Here is a 20294-nt window from a genome sequence, read left to right as displayed (position 1 = left end):
CATGGAAGTCAGATAGATCTCCATTAGACATCCATCCAACCTCCATAGTTCCATGGGATTTTACTTCTATCATGGAAGTCAGATAGATCTCCATTAGATATCCATCCAACCTCCATAGCTCCATGGGATTTTATTTCCATCATAGAAGTTAGATGGACGCCCATTAAAAGTCCATTAAATCTCTATAGCTTCATAGGATTTTACTTCTATCATGGAAGTCAGATGGACGTCCATTAGAAGTACATAAAATTTCTATAGCTTCATGAGATTTTACTTTTATCATAAAAGTCAGATAGATTCCGTAATGCGCATGACGTTATCCTTGTTGATCACCAGAAGTTAAACAAGGATAAAATGTTATATTACGTACATCATGCGGTCTCTTTACGGAATATGATCATTATCTCTTTATCAAAACAATTATGCAACTAATTTGTTTATAACAATTATAACAACTATGACAATTAAAAAAGCGTCATATAAGTTTTTTTAGTAATTTTTCTCGGTGAATCGATTGGCGCAATCAGTTCTTCTCTACAGTCAGTTTTGACAATTTGTTTATAACAATTAATTACAAAATTAACTTTGGCAACGGGCTTTTTACGTCATTAATATTTTTTCATGCTTCGATACTATTTCTAATTGTTGTTTTTTGACTGATTTGGCCATGGGCAGAAACAGGTTTTAATTATTTATATAATTTATATTAAAAATATCTAAGGCTAAATAAACAAAAGGTTAATAAAAGTGTTTGCGCGATACCCAAAACGCCAGTTTCTTCTTGTTCAAATCAGCTTTACTTCAAATATAACTTTTTATTAACAATCTCACAAGTGTATGTTTAGCTCAGTGTTAAGATACTAGACTAGGTTATCGTTCCGAAGATCTTAGGTTCGAATCCCGCCGGCGCCGATGCGTTTCAAAAATTTATAAAATAATACGTAATTGTAATTAGTGAATGAAAATGTTATATGTGAAACAGTGAATACAGATTGGGCTATAAAAATAATAAAAAATTTGTTTAAAAAAAATTTTTTTTACCGTCCATTAGACGTCCACTGAAGGTCCGAACCTCCACGGTACACGTCCATTAATAATCTAAGTAACGTCTGCTGAGACTCCATAAAGCCTCTAATAATCCACGTGACGTCGATTTGTCATCCACTAAGGCTCTATGAAACCTTTATTAATGATCCACGTAACGTCTAATGGACATCCGTTGTTAACGTCTAATGGACGTCCAATGGACGTGCGCAATGCGGAACTGTGGATGCCTAGTGGCCGTCCATTGGATGTCCATGGGACGTCCACTGGAAGGCCCGAACTTCCACGGCAGACGTCCATTAGACGTCCATTGGAGGTTTTAGTTCTATGTGGGAGATGTTTTAACTCCTGAAGTCATTTCTGCACTCGATAGAGCTAATGTCAGCAGTAGAAATGCGATATTCATTATTGCTCCTATTTTATTAGCTGTTGGTATTAAAATTGAAGATACAACGCTCTGTTATAAAACAATTCAACGAGCTCGTATGCTTTTAAGAGAAGACATTACTAAAGGACTAAAGTATAACTTTAAAACGATAAATACGATAAATACGTTGTGCATTGGGACGGCAAAATGCTAAATGATCTTGTTGGATCAAAATCTGTAGAAAAGCTACCAGTTCTTTTAACTGCATTTGGTACCGAACAGTTGCTTGCTCCAAAAATGAATTTTGGGACGGCAGACAATCAAACATCAGCCATTTTATCGACATTAACTGAATGGGGTATCATTCATTATGTTAAGGCGCTGTGTTTTGACACGACGGCTGTTAATACGGGTAACTAATCAATGACAATCTAATTTAAAAAATATTCTATTGTAATCATTATAGTTTGATTTGTTTTTGCTCACTGAATCACATTTTTGAAATCAATTAATTATTTAGATTTTATTATTCGTTTAGAACTTAAATATTATTTAATACAATTTTTTTTTAATGTTAAATTCATCGATAGTCATGTATTTTTAATATACAGAAATTCACAACGGTACATGTAAGGCAATTGAAAAGAGTTTGGGAAAATATTTAATTTGGTTACCACGTCGTCACCACATATTTGAGATCATATTGAAGAATGCGTTCGAAGTATACTGGCCAGTGTCATCCGGGTCAAATGTACCAATGTTCGGAAGATTTAAAAAATCATTGGACCAAATAGATAAAAATAATTATAAATCTGGTATTGAAGATACTGTTGTTGCTGATATTGTTTCGGATCGAAAAAATGAAATATCTATTGGGTTGTTCAAAAAGTCATTGCGTTTTTTTCAATAGATGGCGTTGTCTAGGATTTTTAATATATGAGCGTGATATGAATGTTAAATGTTTACGCGCGTTTTGTTCTTGACACTTAACCTAAAAACCAAAAAAAAAGTTGACGCGATTCGGTCGAGTTTTGTGCTTGCAATTGTGGTTTAAACATGGAGAATTTTAAAGAGCATATTCGCCATATTTTGTTTTATTACTTTAAAAAAGGAAAGAAAGCAACTGAAGCAAGGGAAAAGTTGCATCGAGTTTACGGCAAAAATATCGTCGCAAAACGCCAGTGCCAGAACTGGTTCGCCTGATTCCGTGATGGTGATTTTTCAGTTAAAGACGCTCATCGCTCCGGTAGGTCTTCCAAGATTGATGACGATGAAATAAAAGCATTGGTGCAAGCAAATAAGCATTCAACGGTTCGAGAACTTGCTATCGCTCTAAAAGTGTCCACTGGAAGTGTTCATGGCCATTTGAAATCGCTAGGCTTTGTAAAGAAGCTCGATGTTTGGGTACCGCATGAGTTGAAAAAAATTCATCTGACAAAGCGCATAAGCGTCTGCGATCAACTCATCAAACGCGAAGAAAACGATCCGTTCTTGAAGCGTATGATCACGACGAAAAATGGATAGTCTACAACAATGTCAACCGAAAAAAAAGTTGGAGTAGGCGAGGTGAAGCACCGGAAAGGCAAGCAAAGGCGGAGATCCATCAAAAAAAGGTGATGCTGTCAATCTGGTGGGATTGGAAGGGACCAGTCTTCTATGAGCTACTTCCAAAGAACAAAACGATTAATTCCGATGTCTACTGTGAGCAGCTACAGAAATTAAGCGATGCCATCGCACAGAAACGTCCCGAACTGATCAATCGTAAGAGTGTGGTGTTTCACCACGACAATGCGAGACCACACACAAGTTTGGTCACTCGGCAAAAATTGTTGCACCTTGATTGGGACGTGTTGCCACATCCACCGTATAGTCCAGACCTTGCACCATCAGACTTCCATCTCTTTCGCTCCTTACAAAACTTCTTGAATGGTAAAACGTTTGCTTCTGAAGACCTTATCAAACAGCACCTAGACAAATTTTTTGCAGAGAAAGATAGGAAGTTTTATGAACGTGGTATTATGAAGTTGCCCAAGAGATGGCAGAAGGTCATCGAACAAAACGGCCATTATATCATTGATTAATGTTTATTACGTATATTAAATAAACACACCTGAAAATAAAATAAAAAAAACGCAATAACTTTTTGAACGACCCAATAGTTTCATTACACAATCCTTACAAGTATGATTTAACTGCAATTTTAAGAATACAAATTTTCTTGTTTCTGACCAATATTTAATTGCTTTTGATAGTTACTGCAACCCCGAGATGACTATAAAGAATTATTGGAATTGTCGTTAATTTTCCTTGAAGAAATGCCTCAAGACAAGGTTTCTTTCAAACGTCCTGGTGCAGTTCATCATGCTAGGTGGATGGCCAAGGCAATTTACAGTTTAAAAATGTTTATATTTAGAGATGAATTTAGACTTTCTAATAAAGAATTGCATGGTCTTCGGCAATTTTGTATTTTTATAGTTGTATTGTATTTAAAAGCTTGGTTTTCATCAACTTCTGCGACTACTGCTGCTGAACATGACTTACAGTTTTTGAAAAATTTAATTGAGTATAAACATATTAATCCTTTGATTTCTTCAGCTACTTGTGAAAAAATGATTTTGCACTTATGGTACTTAAGTAATGAACTTGCTATTTTATCATTATTTGACAATACTGTTCCATTGGAGATGAAAAAAAATATTGTTGAAGCGGCTAAGACTCGTAAAGGTACAGATTGTGAAGCTAGAAGATTTATAATTAATAAAAACGATTTGAATTCATTTATGGAAAAAAATCTGAGTAACTTTGTTTCTGAAAAATCCTTGAATCTCTTTAAGATCTTTGATCTATCGTATGATTTTCTTGATATAGACATTGAATTGTGGCCTACTAATGACAGTTATAATGAAAACAAAGAATACTTTGATCAATTAAAAGTTGTTATTGATTCGGCAGAGCGTGCTGTCGCATTGGTCAGTGAGTATAACCAATGCTTGACGAGAAATGAAGAACAATTTCAATATTTATTGCAAGTTATAAAAGAACATCGCAAAAAATACCCGAACTGCAATAAAGAAAATTTTTTACAGTAGAAATGTACGATTATGTTAAAAATGTTGATAATTATATCTCAGCTGACAATTAAATAAAAAAAAACTTTTTTAAAACAAATTGAGAATTTTTTTTTCTTCTATCAATACTTTTTATATTAAATGTGACACAAAAAAGATATTTACTCGAAATTTAATGAATCATTGACTCTAAGTTAGAAAAAATGCAATAATTTTTTGTTTCAATGTACTCAAACATGCTTGGGACTAAAAAAAAACTAGAAAAAAAGTTTAAAACATTTTCATGTTCATAGAAACTGAAATTTATAAAAATTTCCCCGAAACTCATGAATTAAATTGAAATTGTTTGAATTATTAATCAAAAACTGTTAAAAATAGTGTGCACTGAAGTTTGACGGTGAATATCTTTTGAACAGTTAATTTATCAACTAATCATAAGAGACCATTATTGTAGAGCAGTGAATTTCCGACAAAACCATGAGTTGCGCGTATCATAATGATTTTTTGTTAAGGAGTTATAAAATTCATAAAAAAAAGAAATCTACCTTAAAATGATCAAACTTTAACCTTTAATAACTTCTGAACGCTGAGGTATACGAAAACATTGTAAGAAATCTTTTTTGTAGAGAATTCAATTTCCTACGAAAACATGAGACGAAATAGTTTTTTTCAAATAGTAGATACCGAGATATATATTTTTCTTCCTCACAATAAGAAAAAAATAGAAAACTGAGAGGTGGAGGACCTTCCTATTAAAATTAAGAGCTCATACTTGGAGAGAATGTTTTTGAGGTCTCTACCAACCAAGTTTTCGGAGTATAAAGTGAAAAAAAAATAGTCGAATTTTTTAGCCCACCCTAATATATATATATACAGGGTGTTTCAGACCACCCGTACACCCCTTTTCTCTTCGCAGGATTAGGACCAATCAAAAATATGTTCAGACGAAAGTTGTAGGGTTTCAAAAGATCTATTCAATGATCTTATCAGTTTGACCTTGGATGGCGTCGCCAAGGTCAGATCGAAATCACATTAAGTTTTTTAAATGGAACACCCTATTTTTGATTCCAGAATCTAATAGCTGGTGTCAAGACCTTTCCAAAACACTATAAGAATGTTTATTTTCGTTGACTACTTTCCGAGTTGTGCGGCTTGAAAGTTACACTACCGCCAGCATCAGCATTACTCAAGATGTACCATGTGGTGGTTACTTAGTCGGATTTAATCTTGTGTGTGGGTGTGTGCATACGTGCATGCGTATGTGTATGGGGGAGGAAAAGGGGAGTCAAAGTTTTATGTACTCTGCTTTTGTTTATTAACTGGATTGATTATGTTTGATGATCAATCATGTCCAGATTGACTGTATGCATTTTCCCGTGCTTAGCATTATCCAGAATGAACGACGTGGACGTGACGAGAATTTCATCCCATTGGGGTGCTTGATTCACGTGAGTCCCCTTGCCTCTCACGTTTGGGGTGCTTGATTCACGTGAGTCCCCTTGCCTCTCACGTTTGGGGTGCTTGATTCACGTGAGTCCCCTTGCCTCTCACGTTTGGGGTGCTTGATTCACGTGAGTCCCTTGCCTCTCACGTTTGGGGTGCTTGATTCACGTGAGTCCCCTTGCCTCTCACGTTCGGGAATGAATGAGTGTATGTTTTGTTAAGCGACTAAATGTTCAAAGTGAGCACCATTCTCTGCGATGCAAGCATCAACTCTATTTTGAAAATCATTGGTTGCTCGAAGAATTTCCTCGGCACGTAAGGATCGAATTGCTTCACTTATTCTACGAATCATATTATCCCTCGTAGTCGGACGTTCATGATAGACCAAGTTTTTTATCCTTCCTCAGAAATAATAATCAAGGACGGTGAGATCTGGTGATCGGGGTGGATAATTGATTGGACCGTATTTGCCTATCCACTTGTCGGGGAACATAGTATTTAATGCCGCACGAGCAACTCTCGATGTATGAGACGGACATGCATCTTGTTGGAACCACATGTTCAGGCGCAATTGCAGAGGAATATTTTCTAGTAAGACAGGAAGATCTGTCATTATCAAGGCGGAATATCTATCACCGTTTAGATTTTCGTCAAAGAAAACAGGACCTATGATTTGACTTCCAATAATTCCACACCAAACATTGACTTTCCAAATGGTTTGATGATCTACTTCTCTCAACCAGTGAGGATTATTTTGTGCCCAATAACGAGAGTTCCAAGTATTAACAGATCCATCACTTTTAAGTGTACATTCGTCAGAAAATAAAATTTTCAAGTGGAAATCAAGTGGTTGCTGTCTTATAAAGTTGCAAAATACAAGTCTCTGTCTAATATCGTTATAATTCAACGCTTGATGAACAGACATTCTGTAAGGGTGAAATTTGTTATTTTTTAGAATGCGCCAAACACTGATTTTACTAACACCAGAATCTTGTTCTCGTCGTCTTAAAGAATCATAAGGGTTCAATTCTGTCGATGCAAGAATTTCCACTGTTCTTTCATCCATAATCGGACGACGAATTTGTGTACCTTTGTTATGTTGAGGCTGAACGACACCTTTAATTTTGATTCGTTTAGCCAAACGTGAAAAAACATTTCGCGAGTGAGGAGTCCGATCAGGATAACGTTCCCGCCAGAATCTTTCCGCTGCAATGAATGTACCTCGACACTCACCTAAAATTAGCAGCATATCATATGCTTCTTCATTGGAATAGGACATGGCTAAATAAATAACCTAGACTAATAAAGAGGGTCGGATTTTTGTTGCGCGATTGATACTGATATGACGGTTATTGAAGACGTAGGTGACAAGTTTGAGAGAGTTATTGTCACTCGTGTTGAGTTGAGTCACAATAGCGTTGTGGTGAATACATCTCTACTACATCCTATGCAAATAACAATATGTATAAAATTACGAGTTAGACATCGTTACGCAGAAAGCCGCGCTCGTTATTGCTCGTGTGCTACCGTTAAAGTAATAATGTAATTACATAATATTATGACATACATATGTATGTGACTATCTACGGTCGCGACAGCTAACTTTCACGATTTTTCATAATCTGTTTTTGTTGGCCCGGCTCGCGTGTTTACTTTCTTTGTGTCGGCTTCACGGCTTTCTGCGTAACGCGTGATTTTATATTGTTATTTACATGGTGTTGGCGGTAGTGTAACTTTCAAGCCGCACAACTCGGAAAGTAGTCAACGAAAATAAACTTTCTTGTAGTGTTTTGGAAAGGTCTTGACACCAGCTATTAGATTCTGGAATCAAAAATAGGGTGTTTCATTTAAAAAACTTAATGTGATTTCGATCTGACCTTGGCGACGCCATCCAAGGTCAAACTGATAAGATCATTGAATAGATCTTTTGAAACCCTATAACTTTCGTCTGAACATATTTTTGATTGGTCCTAATCCTGCGAAGAGAAAAGGGGTGTACGAGTGGTCTGAAACACCCTGTATATATATATATATATATATGTATGTATATATATATATATATATATATATATATATGTATATAGGGAGAAAGAGAGAGAGAGAGAGAGAAAGACGCGGTAGCGGCTCGCGCTAAGTATATTTTTTACGTCGTTCCATGTAAAAGACGCTACCGCGTATTATTTACAGAAAGGAGCACAGTTTTTTACAAACAAATGGTTGTTTTTCTTTAACAAATTAATGTTATGAAAAAGTGAATATAGTTCGAGTAAGTATCGATTTTTCCGAGTACAATGACACAAGAACGATGTCCGTAAGTGCATTTGATGCTGAGATATGAATTAAGCCTACATTTTTCAGCCCGATTTATGTCATAAAAAAATTCAAATACGTCGATGTCGTCGTCGTCTGTCTTCATCATTGCAAAATTTTGGTTTGTCCTCCTTGGTCCAAGTATACACAACCCGAATGGGAAATTGTACGAGGACGAATCCAACGGGGGTGAATAGTGTTCCTCGCACTCTGATATTGATCTTCGGTACCAACCCTTTATCACCAACCCCTATAAGGTTAATTGATGATATTTTCGTAAAATTTCAGATTTGTCCCCTTTGGTCGTAATTATAAAAAGATATAGGAATATATATAAAAAAATATTTCAAAGATTTTGTTTCTCCCTCAGTTTCTCTCCCTCTCTCTCTCCCTCCTTCGCTTTCCCTCATTTTCCGTCTCTCTCCCACGCTCTCTCTCTCTCTCTCTCCCGTTTTCCCTTGCTCTCTAAGGTCTTTCTTGCTCTCTACCGCTCTCTCATTTTCTCTCGCTCTCTCTCACCCTCTACCGCTTTTTTTCGCCCTCTCTCACTCTCTATCACTCTCCTTTGCTTTTTTTCTCTCTTTACCGCTCTCCCTTGCTCTTTTTTGTTCTCTACCGTTCTTTTTCGCCCTTCCTCGTTTTCTATCGCTCTGCCTCCCTCTCTACCACCCTCCCTTGCTCACTACCGCTCTCCCACATTCTCTACCGCTCTCTATCGTTCTCTACCGCTCTCTCTCTCTCTCTCTCTCTCTCTCTCTCTCTCTCTCTCTCTCTCTCGGCGAAGACGTGTCGATAATCGCTCCGTAAATGTAATAACCTTTGAGTAGTTTAAAGTGAGAAAAGACGTAAAATAAGTTGTTTTACTTACGCCACTGTAGACTGGGGATAGCTGTGAAAGTTATCTAGCCGGGATATGGCAATTTGTGAATGTGAGTAGTGAATTTATTGTTCGGGACATCAAAGTCTCACAAGACGGTAGACATTATACGTAGACACAATAGTGCTGACGTGTGTAAGTGGATCACAGGTGACGGAAGTACGTGCCGTGCAAAGACACATTTGAAAAATTTTTGAATGATATTCAGAAAGTACCGACACCGACAGGAAGAGCTAGGATATCATCGACAGGATCTGTACAGTCTACAGAAGCGGTCACAACAATGAGCAGTGAAAGTAAAAGGTCAGGCATTGATTTAAAAATAAATTAGATTATAAGAGTTGTAAAAGAAATAAAAGATGAGGTGGTGCGTAAAAATAAAATTAAAATAATGATTAAAGAAGTAGTTCCAGAAGAATTAGGAAATGTCAAGCAAGAATTGGAAAAATTGAAGAAAATGATACAGGAAACAGCATATGGATCAATGGAAGAATCACAGAGAAGTTAGAGTGAAGCGGTTAAAGAAAAGAAAAAAAAACGTTAAAATTGTTAAACCAAAATTGTAACAGGAGAGTGAAGACACAAAAAAGTAATAAAAGAGAAGGTAGATATAAAAAATATGACAATGGGAGTAACAAAATTAAAGAAAGGAAGCAAAGGAGTAATAATGGGTTGTGAAACTGGAGAAAAGGTGAAAAAATTGAAAGAGACAGTACAAGCTAAGCTGGGAAAGAATTATAAAGTGCTGGAGTCAGCACTTTATAATTCTTTCCCACTTTAGTTTCGTCTCAATCGAAACTAAAAGTAAAAATTGTTAACATAAATTTAGAAGAGATAAACTTAGATGATAATGAATTTATAAATACGATTAAAAAGCAGAATAAAATAGATAAATGTGCAAATTGTGAAGAAAATGGTTAAAAAAATGAGTAACAATCAAAGAAGAGGAAATGAAGAAGGATCAATAATAATGGAAGTAGAGGAAAAAACGCACAAGCTGATATTGAAGAAATCAAAACTAAATGTAGGATAAAAAAATGTCCTGTATTTAATCACGTCAGTGTCAAAAGATGTTTTAAATGCTGAGGGTATTTCCATATTGCTAAACATTTTACAAGATCAGAAACATGCTGTAAATGCGCAGGGTATCACAGTTCTCGTGTTTGCACAGCGAAAGAGAGCACATGTGTGAATTGTATGTTTAAAAATAGAACATACAATCTAAAGATAAATAACGACCATGAAGCTATCAGTCGAGAATGTTTGACTTTTAAGAGGGCGTTACAGGAAGAGAAGAGGAGAGCAGGTTGGGAGGATACAAAATAGCAACTACAGAAAAAAGAAGAAATAATTATATATACAAATGCGCAGAGCTTACCAGCACATATAGACGAACTCCATCATCAGGTTATGAAGAGGATAAATCCTGTGATGATAGCGATGCCGGAGACCAGGCTGATTAGTGAGATAGAAGACAGTGAAGTAAATGTGCTGGGTTACAATGTACGAGGAGTGATCAAAAAGTAAGGTGACTTTTTGAATTTCGCGCGCTCTGTACACTCTAATTTCAAAATTTTTTTTTGTGTTGGTACACTCGTCACGATCATATGTTCACAGTTTTGACTATGTAGCATGTGTTGTTTTTATGTGACAGGCATAAAGGTTAGACTCGTGTTTGCGTGCTCGGCGATTTTTTGCTGTTGAAAATAATGGAGCAGAGAGTTTGTATTAATTTTTGTGTAAAAAATGGTATTAAGTGTTCAAAAATTCTTGAAATATTGACAGTGGCGTACGGTGAGTCAACTTTGAGCAAAAAAAAATGTTTATAAATGGTATAAGTTATTCCAAGAGGGCCGAGAAAATGTTAACGATGAACCTCGCTCTGGACGCCCCAGTACGTCAAAAACCGACGAAAATGTTCAGGAAGTGAAAGAAATTGTGTTGAAAAATCGTCGAATCACGATTAGAGAAATAGCTGATGATCTTAACATATCATTTGGCTCATGCCAATCAATTTTAACGGATGTTTTAGGTATGACACGTGTGTCAGCGAAATTTGTTCCAAAACTGCTTAATTTTGATCAGAAGCAGCGTCGCATGAACATCGCCCAAGACATGTTGAACGACGTCAATGATTCTGATCTGCTCAAAAGGGTTATAACTGGTGACGAAACATGGGTATATGGTTATGACGTCGAAACCAAAGTCCAATCATCCCAGTGGAAGAGCCCAGGAGAGCGAAAAAGGCACGCCAAGTTCGTTCGAATGTGAAGGTTTTGCTCACAGTTTTCTTTGATTACCATGGCGTTGTGCATCAAGAATTCCTACCACAAGGTCGTACAGTAAACAAGGAGTATTACCTTGAGATTATGAGGCATTTGCGTGAATCAATAAGAAAAAAACGTCCGGAAGTGTGGAAAGAAAATTCATGGATTCTGCACCATGATAATGCACCTGCGCACACGTCGTTACTAGTGAGTACTTTTTTGGCCAAAAACAATACTATCATCATGCCTCAGCCACCGTATTCACCAGACTTGGCCCCCTGCGACTTTTTCCTTTCCCCAAAATTGAAAAGGCCTATGAAAGGACGAAGATTTGCGACGATTGAGGAGATTAAGGCTGCATCGCTGGAGGAGCTCAAGGCAATACCCAAAAGTGCATTTCAGAAATATTTTGACGACTGGAAAAAGCGCTGGCACGAATGCATTGTATCAGAGGGGGATTATTTTGAAGGGGATAACATAATTTTGGATGAATAAATGAATATTTTTTTATAAAAATGAAAAGTCACCTTACTTTTTGATCACACCTCGTAGTTAGATGTGATGCCAAAAATAGGAACACAGGGGGAGTTATTATGTATATAAGAGACGATATTAGAAGTAGAATTAATAAAAAAGTTAGAATCAAATTACTGGTGTGCTGTGATAGAACTAAAAGAAAAACTACATAAAGGAGTGATAATGGTAATATATCACTCACCAAGCGCATCACACGGGGATTTCATGAGATTTTTTGAGGATATAGTAAAAGAGTTCATAATAAAGGGAGAATGCATGGTAATAGGAGATTTTAGTATAGATCTTATGACGGACTCGTTTTATGCGAAAAAATTGCAAGAGATAATGTTCAGCTTGGGTATGAAACAGTATGTGAACAAACTGACAAGAGTTACAAAAGACAGTCAGACAATTATAGATTCAATCTTCTCTAATAATAATAAAATATTATAAGTAATTCATAAACCTAAGATACAAACCATGCGTAGCTGAAAGGAGAGTTGATTGTGAGTCAAATTGAAAGTAAATACAGGGAATTTAGCGCTAAAAATTACAAAGAGTTCGATAAAGATGAATTTGTTATATTAGTAAATAACAAATTACAGGAAAGTCAGGGATGACAATGTGAACGTATGGGTGTGAGTAAGAGAGCAAAAAAATTTGTTAACAATATAGTAGATGCGTTAGATGTAATGGCACCAAAGAAAAAATTTAGGATTCCAAAAGTATGGAAGGGAAAAGAATGGTTCTCAGATGAGATAAGAGAAGCTGTGGACGGTTAAGGCATATAGGAAAGCATTGTATGACAATACCGAACAAAATTTGTCACAGTATAAAATTAAAAAAAATAGAGTAGTAAAATTAATCAAGAAAAAGAAGAAAAAGTATTATGAAAGTGAGACGGATCTTAATAAAGAAAATCGTACGTCTATGTGGAAAACCTTGAAAAAAGTAATTAGGGGCAATCCAGTAGGTATAAAGGAAGGGCGGATCCCGATAGCACACCAGACCGATAGCACACAACCATTCACAGCGGCCGATACCTTTTTCCATTGGTTGGGTTAGATAAGTAAAGATCATTGGTTGGTGGGCTATCGCACCGTGCGCTATCGGATCCCGTCCATAAAGGAAGTGGGAAATATAGATTTTGAAATCTTAGGCAATACCGAAGATTGCAATATAGCCGATAAATTTTATTTATATTATTTACAAAGTATTAATAGTATAGTAAACTCTATGAAGATAGATAGACCCGGCAGTGATATAATTAAATATTGGATGATTATAAAAAAAAAACTATTCATACTATCGAAAACAAAGGAATTATGGAAAGTTTTGAGGTTATTACACTAGAGCAATTAGAAGAAATCGTTATGGGATTACCAAAAAAGAAAGGTACGGAAGAGGGAATAACTAGTGATATATTGAAGATAGTTTTTCCTGTAATAAAAGAATTTGCGATTTTAATAAATAATTCTTTACAAGAAGGTCACTGTCCGGAAGGTTGGAAAACCTCTACTATTATACCGATCCCAAAAATAGATAAAACCAAAAAAGTGAGCAAATAGAGGCCTGTTAAGGCGATGCTGGACTGCCGGTGAAAGATACTCACTCGATATCAGTACTACAGATTGCTATAGATTTTTCTTCGACGAACTGTGGGTCGCGCGTGAGACGAAGAGTAAGAGAAATAGGGTAGCGCACTTTGTCAAACGCACTCATCTGTCCTTGTTTTTTTTACTTCAGCGCCTCAAATGCAAGATCTCTGCACTATAATGAACCCAATTTCTCTTTGTACCAACGTGAAAATTACATAAACAATTTTCATACATTTATATCTTTTATACTAAAACTTCTAAGATTATTCTGCAAGCAACGTATTGTTCTTTAATTTAATTCATACCTCGCTAGCTACTTATTTTAAACACACAATGTCTAAAACTTTATATGGGTATATATTGTCACGAGTCGGCTGCAGAAGCCGATAATTAAACTATAATTTTTTAATCAACTTTTATTTTTCGTATTAAATTATAGCTAGCGAGGTGTGTTTTTGTCACTACTTTAATTGTGTAAAAGGATTTTGCGATCTGTAAAGCCAATTAAAAGTTATCTATGCACAAAAATAAGCACGTATAGAGACCGGTCTAGCATCGCCCCAATATATGAGTAAGTGCTAGAATTAAAAAAACAACTTGAAACATACGGTATTATAACAGAGCATCAGGCGGGATTTAAAAAATATTATTCGTGTGAAACAGCGATTCAATCTGTCATAGATGAATGGAAATTAATAGTGAGCGAAGGAAAAACGGTAGAAGTAATCTTCATGGATCTTAAGAGAGCGTTTGAAACAATAGATAAAGATTGTTAGAAAAAATGTATCAATATGGAATTAGAAGAACGACCTTAGAGTGATTCAAATCATACTTATATAATAGGAAACAACAGGTACGATTCAATCAGATATGGTCTAAATTATTGTTTACAGAATGTGGAATGCCAAAAGGTTCAGTACTAAGACCTTTGCTATTTATAATATATATAAATGATATAATTGAAGTCTATCCAGAAGGGTGCAATATAAAAATGTTTGCAGATGACACGCTTATATATGTAAGTGGAGAAAGTAGTGTGGATGTAAAGGTAAAAACGAATATGGCTTTTAATGTAGTCGAACATTGGATGAATATAAATAAGTTAAAAGTAAACGCAGATAAAACAAAATATATGGTAATTAGAAGTGTTAGAAAAGAATTAAGAGGTAAGACTGACGTGAAACGTCTGAATAGAATTAAAATAGAACGGGTATCAACTGTAAAATATTACATACATACATACATACATATATATATATATATATATATATATATATATATACACTGCCCACCAAAAAAAAACACTAAAAATTTAGAAAAAATTTACCAAACTTAAACGCTTGTAGAACAAGAAATATTTATGATATAGGGGTGTTTCAAACAAGAAATTAAAGCCTGAAACCAGTACTTTGAAAAACTTTTAATGCCGATTAAGTGGCATGATTAATTTGCTAATAGCCGATGATAGAACGCAAAATCGATAAACAGAACGTGCAGTTTCTAGAGTTGTGTAGAGTGAAGCAGTTGACCTAACTCAATGAGGTAAAAAGCGCGTGAAAGTTCGAATTTTTCCCTTCAAAATACGATTTTGCGGAACTCGATACGATAATTTTTTGCTAAGTTATGCCAATTTGAAGAAAAGTTGTTTTTTACGAGATAATAATGAATTATGAATTGCAATGTCTCCGTCATCAATGCAAATCACTACAATTCAGTCTGAGACATGTTGTTGGTTTAAAAACATGTGTATATGTGCGTGCGTGCGCGTGTGCGCGCGCGCGCGCGCGTGCGCGCGTGTGTGTGTGTGTGTGTGTGTTTGCATATCACAAGGATAAAAACCCCGTGGTTCGTCAATTCCAGAGTATTTAAAGAGTCCAAACCCTCCTTGTGGAGTGTGTGTGTGTGTGTGTGTGTGTGTGATGTGTATTTGCATACCACAAGAATAAGGACTCCGTGGTTCGTCAATTCCAGAGTATTTAAAGACTCCAAACCCTTCTTGTAGAGTGTGTGTGTATGTGTGTGTGTGTGTGTGTGTGTTTGTGAGTGTGTGTGTGTGTGTGGTGTGTATGTGTGTGTGTGTGTATTTGCATACCACAAGAATAAGGACTCCGTGGTTCGTCAATTCCACAGTATTTAAAAACTCCAAACCCTCCTTGTGGATTGTGTGTGTGTGTTTGCATACCACAAAAATAAGGACCTGTGGTTTGTTAACTCCTCTGTCGGTGGTGTCCCGAAATCGTATTACACTGTTCAAATAGTGTCTCAAGCGGTTGTTCGGGATACCGCCGACAGAGGGCGGAGCAAAGAAGCTCTCTCGTAAGAAAAATTCGCATACAATGCTATAAATGTAATTAATGCATTTGCAGAAAGTCTAGCAGATTTTTGACTGTGCCAAAATCTTTAAAGGAAATCTTCATAAACTTTTGCTGTCACGGAAAATTTTTTTCCTTGACTTTTTCCTTTTGAGACGTTTTGTGCAACTTTAATTCAAATTATAATTAATTTTTTTGCCTTCGAATTAATGAGAAATACTTCGAATTACTAAGAAAAATCGGAATCAGACGTTCATTGGGATCCTCTCACAGAGTATTGTTTTACACCAATTACAAAGTAAATTGGCTTGCTACATAATGTTAACATTTTTATAAATTTATCGAATTAAAATTATTTTCTAATACAGTTTATTCTAATAAGTAATTGTTTAAAGAGATTTACAAGTTTCATTAATTAATTATAATTATGTCTCGACATAAAGTAACAGGCCCAAGAATTGAAGCTGTATTGCCGTGATGACATAATTTTAATTTATTATTAAAAATCATAATTCTATTTACATTATTTTTCAAACGAATCTTCGTATCTGAGTAAATTTCTTTATGTAATTAAAAATTAAAACGCGACCAGCCGTGGTATCCCGTATACAGCCCGTATAGGCGCAAGGGACACCATTTCTGCCGAGTTTCTCGAGCGCTTCGATTCGTGTCTTCTCTCTCGACCCAGCGTCGAGCGAGAAAGATGCGCTATCAAAACGCCCCCCCACTACTTTCTGCCAGCACCACGATCTCCGCAGCGCTGCCACAAAACACGTACGTGCGCGGCTTCGCGTGTATGCGGCAACCGAGCGTCAGCGCGGAGGGACACCATTTCTGCCGGTACGTGTACTACCTTTGCTCATGCATTTTGACCCTACGTTCAGCGCATGTTTCAAGAAACGTTCACAAAAGTACGCATGCACACCTTACGGAAATGTTGTCCATTTAATATTGCCGATTTACGCCCATGTTCCTGGGAAGATGCAAAAAACGTGCTTCTATTGCATAAAATATATTTCAAAAAATTATTGAATAGGGCACTTTTGTTGGGCACTTTTGTTGGGCAGCTTTTTCAAAACTGAGTAACTAGGTCATTAGTTGTTATTGTGCTTCAAACATTAGTCTTATATTATGCTGTATAATTAACTAAAAGCCAAATTGAAAATAATGTATTTAAAGAATTCATTCGGATGTCAAAGACATTTTTAAAAATTACATTAAAAATAAAAAAAATCCAATGTAAAAAAAAGCCTAAAAATCCTTAAAAATCCTGTTTCTAAAAAAAAAATTACTTAATAATGATTGGAATAAATTATATTACAAGAACATAGTCTGATATTTTAAAAAGTGGCTTTATCTTCATTGAACTTTTGATTGTTTATACGGTTAATATTAACAATTTTTTCATTTATTATATTGCATGTTATGAACAAATAGATAGATTACTAACACATATTAAATGGTAATTAGGAATTTTTAACTTTGATCTTTTGAATAAAATTCCACCAAAGCAAAGTCTTACATTGTGCAATGTCGCATTATAATTCCAAGTTCTTATTAGCCATTTATTTACCTGTTGCAGGAATATTCGATTTACTTTCGGCAAATCGGCGATGTAACCAAAAATTAAGCGGCCAATACCGGAAGTGATGCCTATACACATAACCGGCAGCTTGCTGTCAGCATCTTTAAACGTCATAGCCACAAACTTTCCTATATGAACGTATGGGACGAAGTATCTGAAATAACGATTGTTTCTTTGTCTTCGTGTACATGCAGAATAAAATAGAATTCATACAGAAAACATTAACCTCTTTACATTTAAATGAGAGATGAAAATTGTTTAGTAAAAGAGAAAGAATAATACACTGAGAAAGTGATCTGATTACAAGTGGCATAACTTCAAATTTTAAACCTGAAGGTACGACATTTTGAAGACTCTGTCATTGAAAAGAATAGTTATAATACATTTTCGTTACTAATTAGATTAGACTTAAGCAGCTTTTACTTTTAAATAAAAAGTAAAAATCTAATTACGTACTCCTATACATTATATTTTTTTAAATAAAAAAAAATACAGAAAATAAGTTACAAAAAGTTATATAAAGATTAGGGTAAAGTCGATATATACGCCGCAGCTATCACAAACTTAATTTATTAACTTAATTTATTATTTAATATATTCTAGGAAAATAAATTGTACCAATGACATCATACTGTTTACTATTAAAAAAAAAATTTAATATGAAATATTTCTTTTCTTATACTTGAAAAAGAAACTTAAAAAAAACTCTTGTGTTTTTGTCGTATAAGAAAAGTATTGGAGTTATGACTACTCATGTGTAAGATATACAGCGCATCGATAATTTACAAATAACATTTACAAATGTGATATAAAATAACATAATGACTTACAAAATGTATTTACAAAGTTTATTGGGGAATAATAAATATACAGGGTGATTTAGAATAACCCGTTGTCTTTCAAGGGACGTATTGCTGGTCAAATTCTAAGACAATTTTTTCTTTGCCAAAAATTTGTCAGACGCTTAGATTTTGAAATATCAGCCGATTAAGTTAGCGTATCACGGGCCGAATACAGATGGTAGGCAGGGGCGGCGCACTCACCGTTACGCGCGGGTGTGTCGTGAGGTGCCTGCTGCGCTCAGCTGATACAACACACAAGTTTTTCTCCCCTCTCTCTCTCTCTCTCATTCTCTCTCTCTATCTGTCACATCACAATGCTAGCTTTAACTTAAAAATGTATTTAATTTTCTTCTTAATTTTAATGACTTTAATAAAAGAAGTGCCAGGAAATTCTTTGTACAGTCAAAGAATCGAACAAAGAATTGCACGAAATCTACAAAAGTATTTACATCTTGAGTTTTTAGAAACAGTAATACTTTTTTTGTCACAGAGAGAGAGAGAGAGAGAGAGAGAGAGAGAGAGAGAGAGCAAGCGCGCGTGCTTGCATGAACAAGTTTGGACATGCATTTATTTACGTATTATTCTGTACAGCGATCAATTAGTTGTCTCCACGATAAGACAGACCAAAGTTTCCTTGATCCTCTCGTAAATTATCACTTTAGTATCAATATACAATTCATTCACTTGATCAATAAAACTTGAGTAACTAATTAACGATCACTTCGAGTAACGATCACTGCAAATAATTATTAGTCATTTGGCGTGCGAAAATATGTAGCTCGATAAAACTTGTGTTTACGCGCGACGAACAGACAACACGTGTTTACTCGACAACAGGAAAGAGCCGACTGATTTTATGGGTTACGTTATGATCAAATATGAATGCGTGATTGGTCGAACAGAAGTTAGAACGCGGCAATTTAAAAGTAAAGTAGTGATTAATATTGTTTTTAATAATAAAATTTATTGAACAATATTTTTCTATTTATTTTATTAAAATTACTTTTTTATATCAAGAGATTCTACACTGAGAAAAAAAGTTATTGAATTTTAATAAATACTATATTTGTTTGAATACTTGCAATGACATAATTTATTAAATGTAATTACCAAGTGTATGCATAAGTTTTTTCCGGTTTTTTGGTAAAAAAAAGCACGTAGTTTTCAAGGGAAATTAATTTTTTTTTATCCAAAATATTGGCCATCGGCTTCTACACATTTCGCCCATTTTTCAGGTAATTTATGAATACCATGCCAGAAAAACTGCTTGTCTTTTGCGGCAAACCATATGTCGAGCCATTTTCCAACTTCCTCGAAATTGCTGAAGTGCTGCTCTGCGAGCGCGTGCCCCATTGATGCAAAGAGGTGATAGTCAGATGGCGCCAGGTCTGGGGAGTGCGGCGGGTGCGGAAGGATATCCCATCCAAGAGATTTTAAGATGTCTTTCACTTGTTTTGCTGTGTGAGACGGCGTATTGTCGTGTAACAAAATCACTTTGCCATGTCTTCTGGCCCATTCCAGTCGTCTTACGTTTAATGCATGGTTTAAATTAATCATTTGTTGGCGATAGCGTTGTGTATTAACGGTTTTACCGGGCTTCAAAAGTTCATAATACACAATACCGCTCTGGTCCCATCAGACACAGAGCATGGTCTTCTTGCCGAAGCGATTTGGCCTTGGTGTTGATGGACCGGCTCCGCCAGGTGAAAACCACGACTTTTTCTCCTTCGGGTTTCAAAATAAATCCATTTTTCGTCACCCGTCACAATTCGATACAAAAATGATTTCCTTTCGTGGCGTTGAAGCAGCATTTCACAAGTGACTTTGTGATTTTCCATTTGACGTTCATTCAAATTGTGTGGGACCTATTTACCGAGTTTACTGATCTTTCCCTTTGCTCGTAAAAGTCTGCTAATTGTTTCTTGTGATACATGTAATGCTTCTGCTAATTGCCGTAAAGTTTGAGTTGGGTCATTATCCAATAATTCCTGCAATTACTCGTCTTCGCATTTTTGTGGTCTACCAGAGCGCTCACTGTCTTTCATATTGAAATCATCACTTTTAA

At 35.5% G+C, this 20294-nt stretch overlaps 1 protein-coding gene and 1 pseudogene across 9 annotated transcripts in view; one reads left to right on the top strand and one right to left on the bottom strand.

Annotated features, from left to right (window-relative positions):
* The window catches only part of LOC105198947 (monocarboxylate transporter 10), a 429682-nt gene that overhangs the window by 129673 nt on the left and 279715 nt on the right, over positions 1–20294 (bottom strand). For all 9 annotated transcript variants that reach the window (XM_039449911.1, XM_039449913.1, XM_039449916.1 and 6 more), the window contains one exon: positions 17376–17541. In XM_039449911.1, the coding sequence (XP_039305845.1) occupies positions 17376–17541 (166 nt within the window). The remainder of the gene's footprint in view (positions 1–17375; positions 17542–20294) is intronic.
* On the top strand, positions 2437–2962 carry LOC105206449 (annotated as a pseudogene).

Source organism: Solenopsis invicta, chromosome 5 (genome assembly GCF_016802725.1).
Source record: "Solenopsis invicta isolate M01_SB chromosome 5, UNIL_Sinv_3.0, whole genome shotgun sequence".
Lineage (NCBI taxonomy): Eukaryota > Metazoa > Arthropoda > Insecta > Hymenoptera > Formicidae > Solenopsis > Solenopsis invicta.
This window is presented reverse-complemented; position numbering and strand designations above follow the sequence as displayed.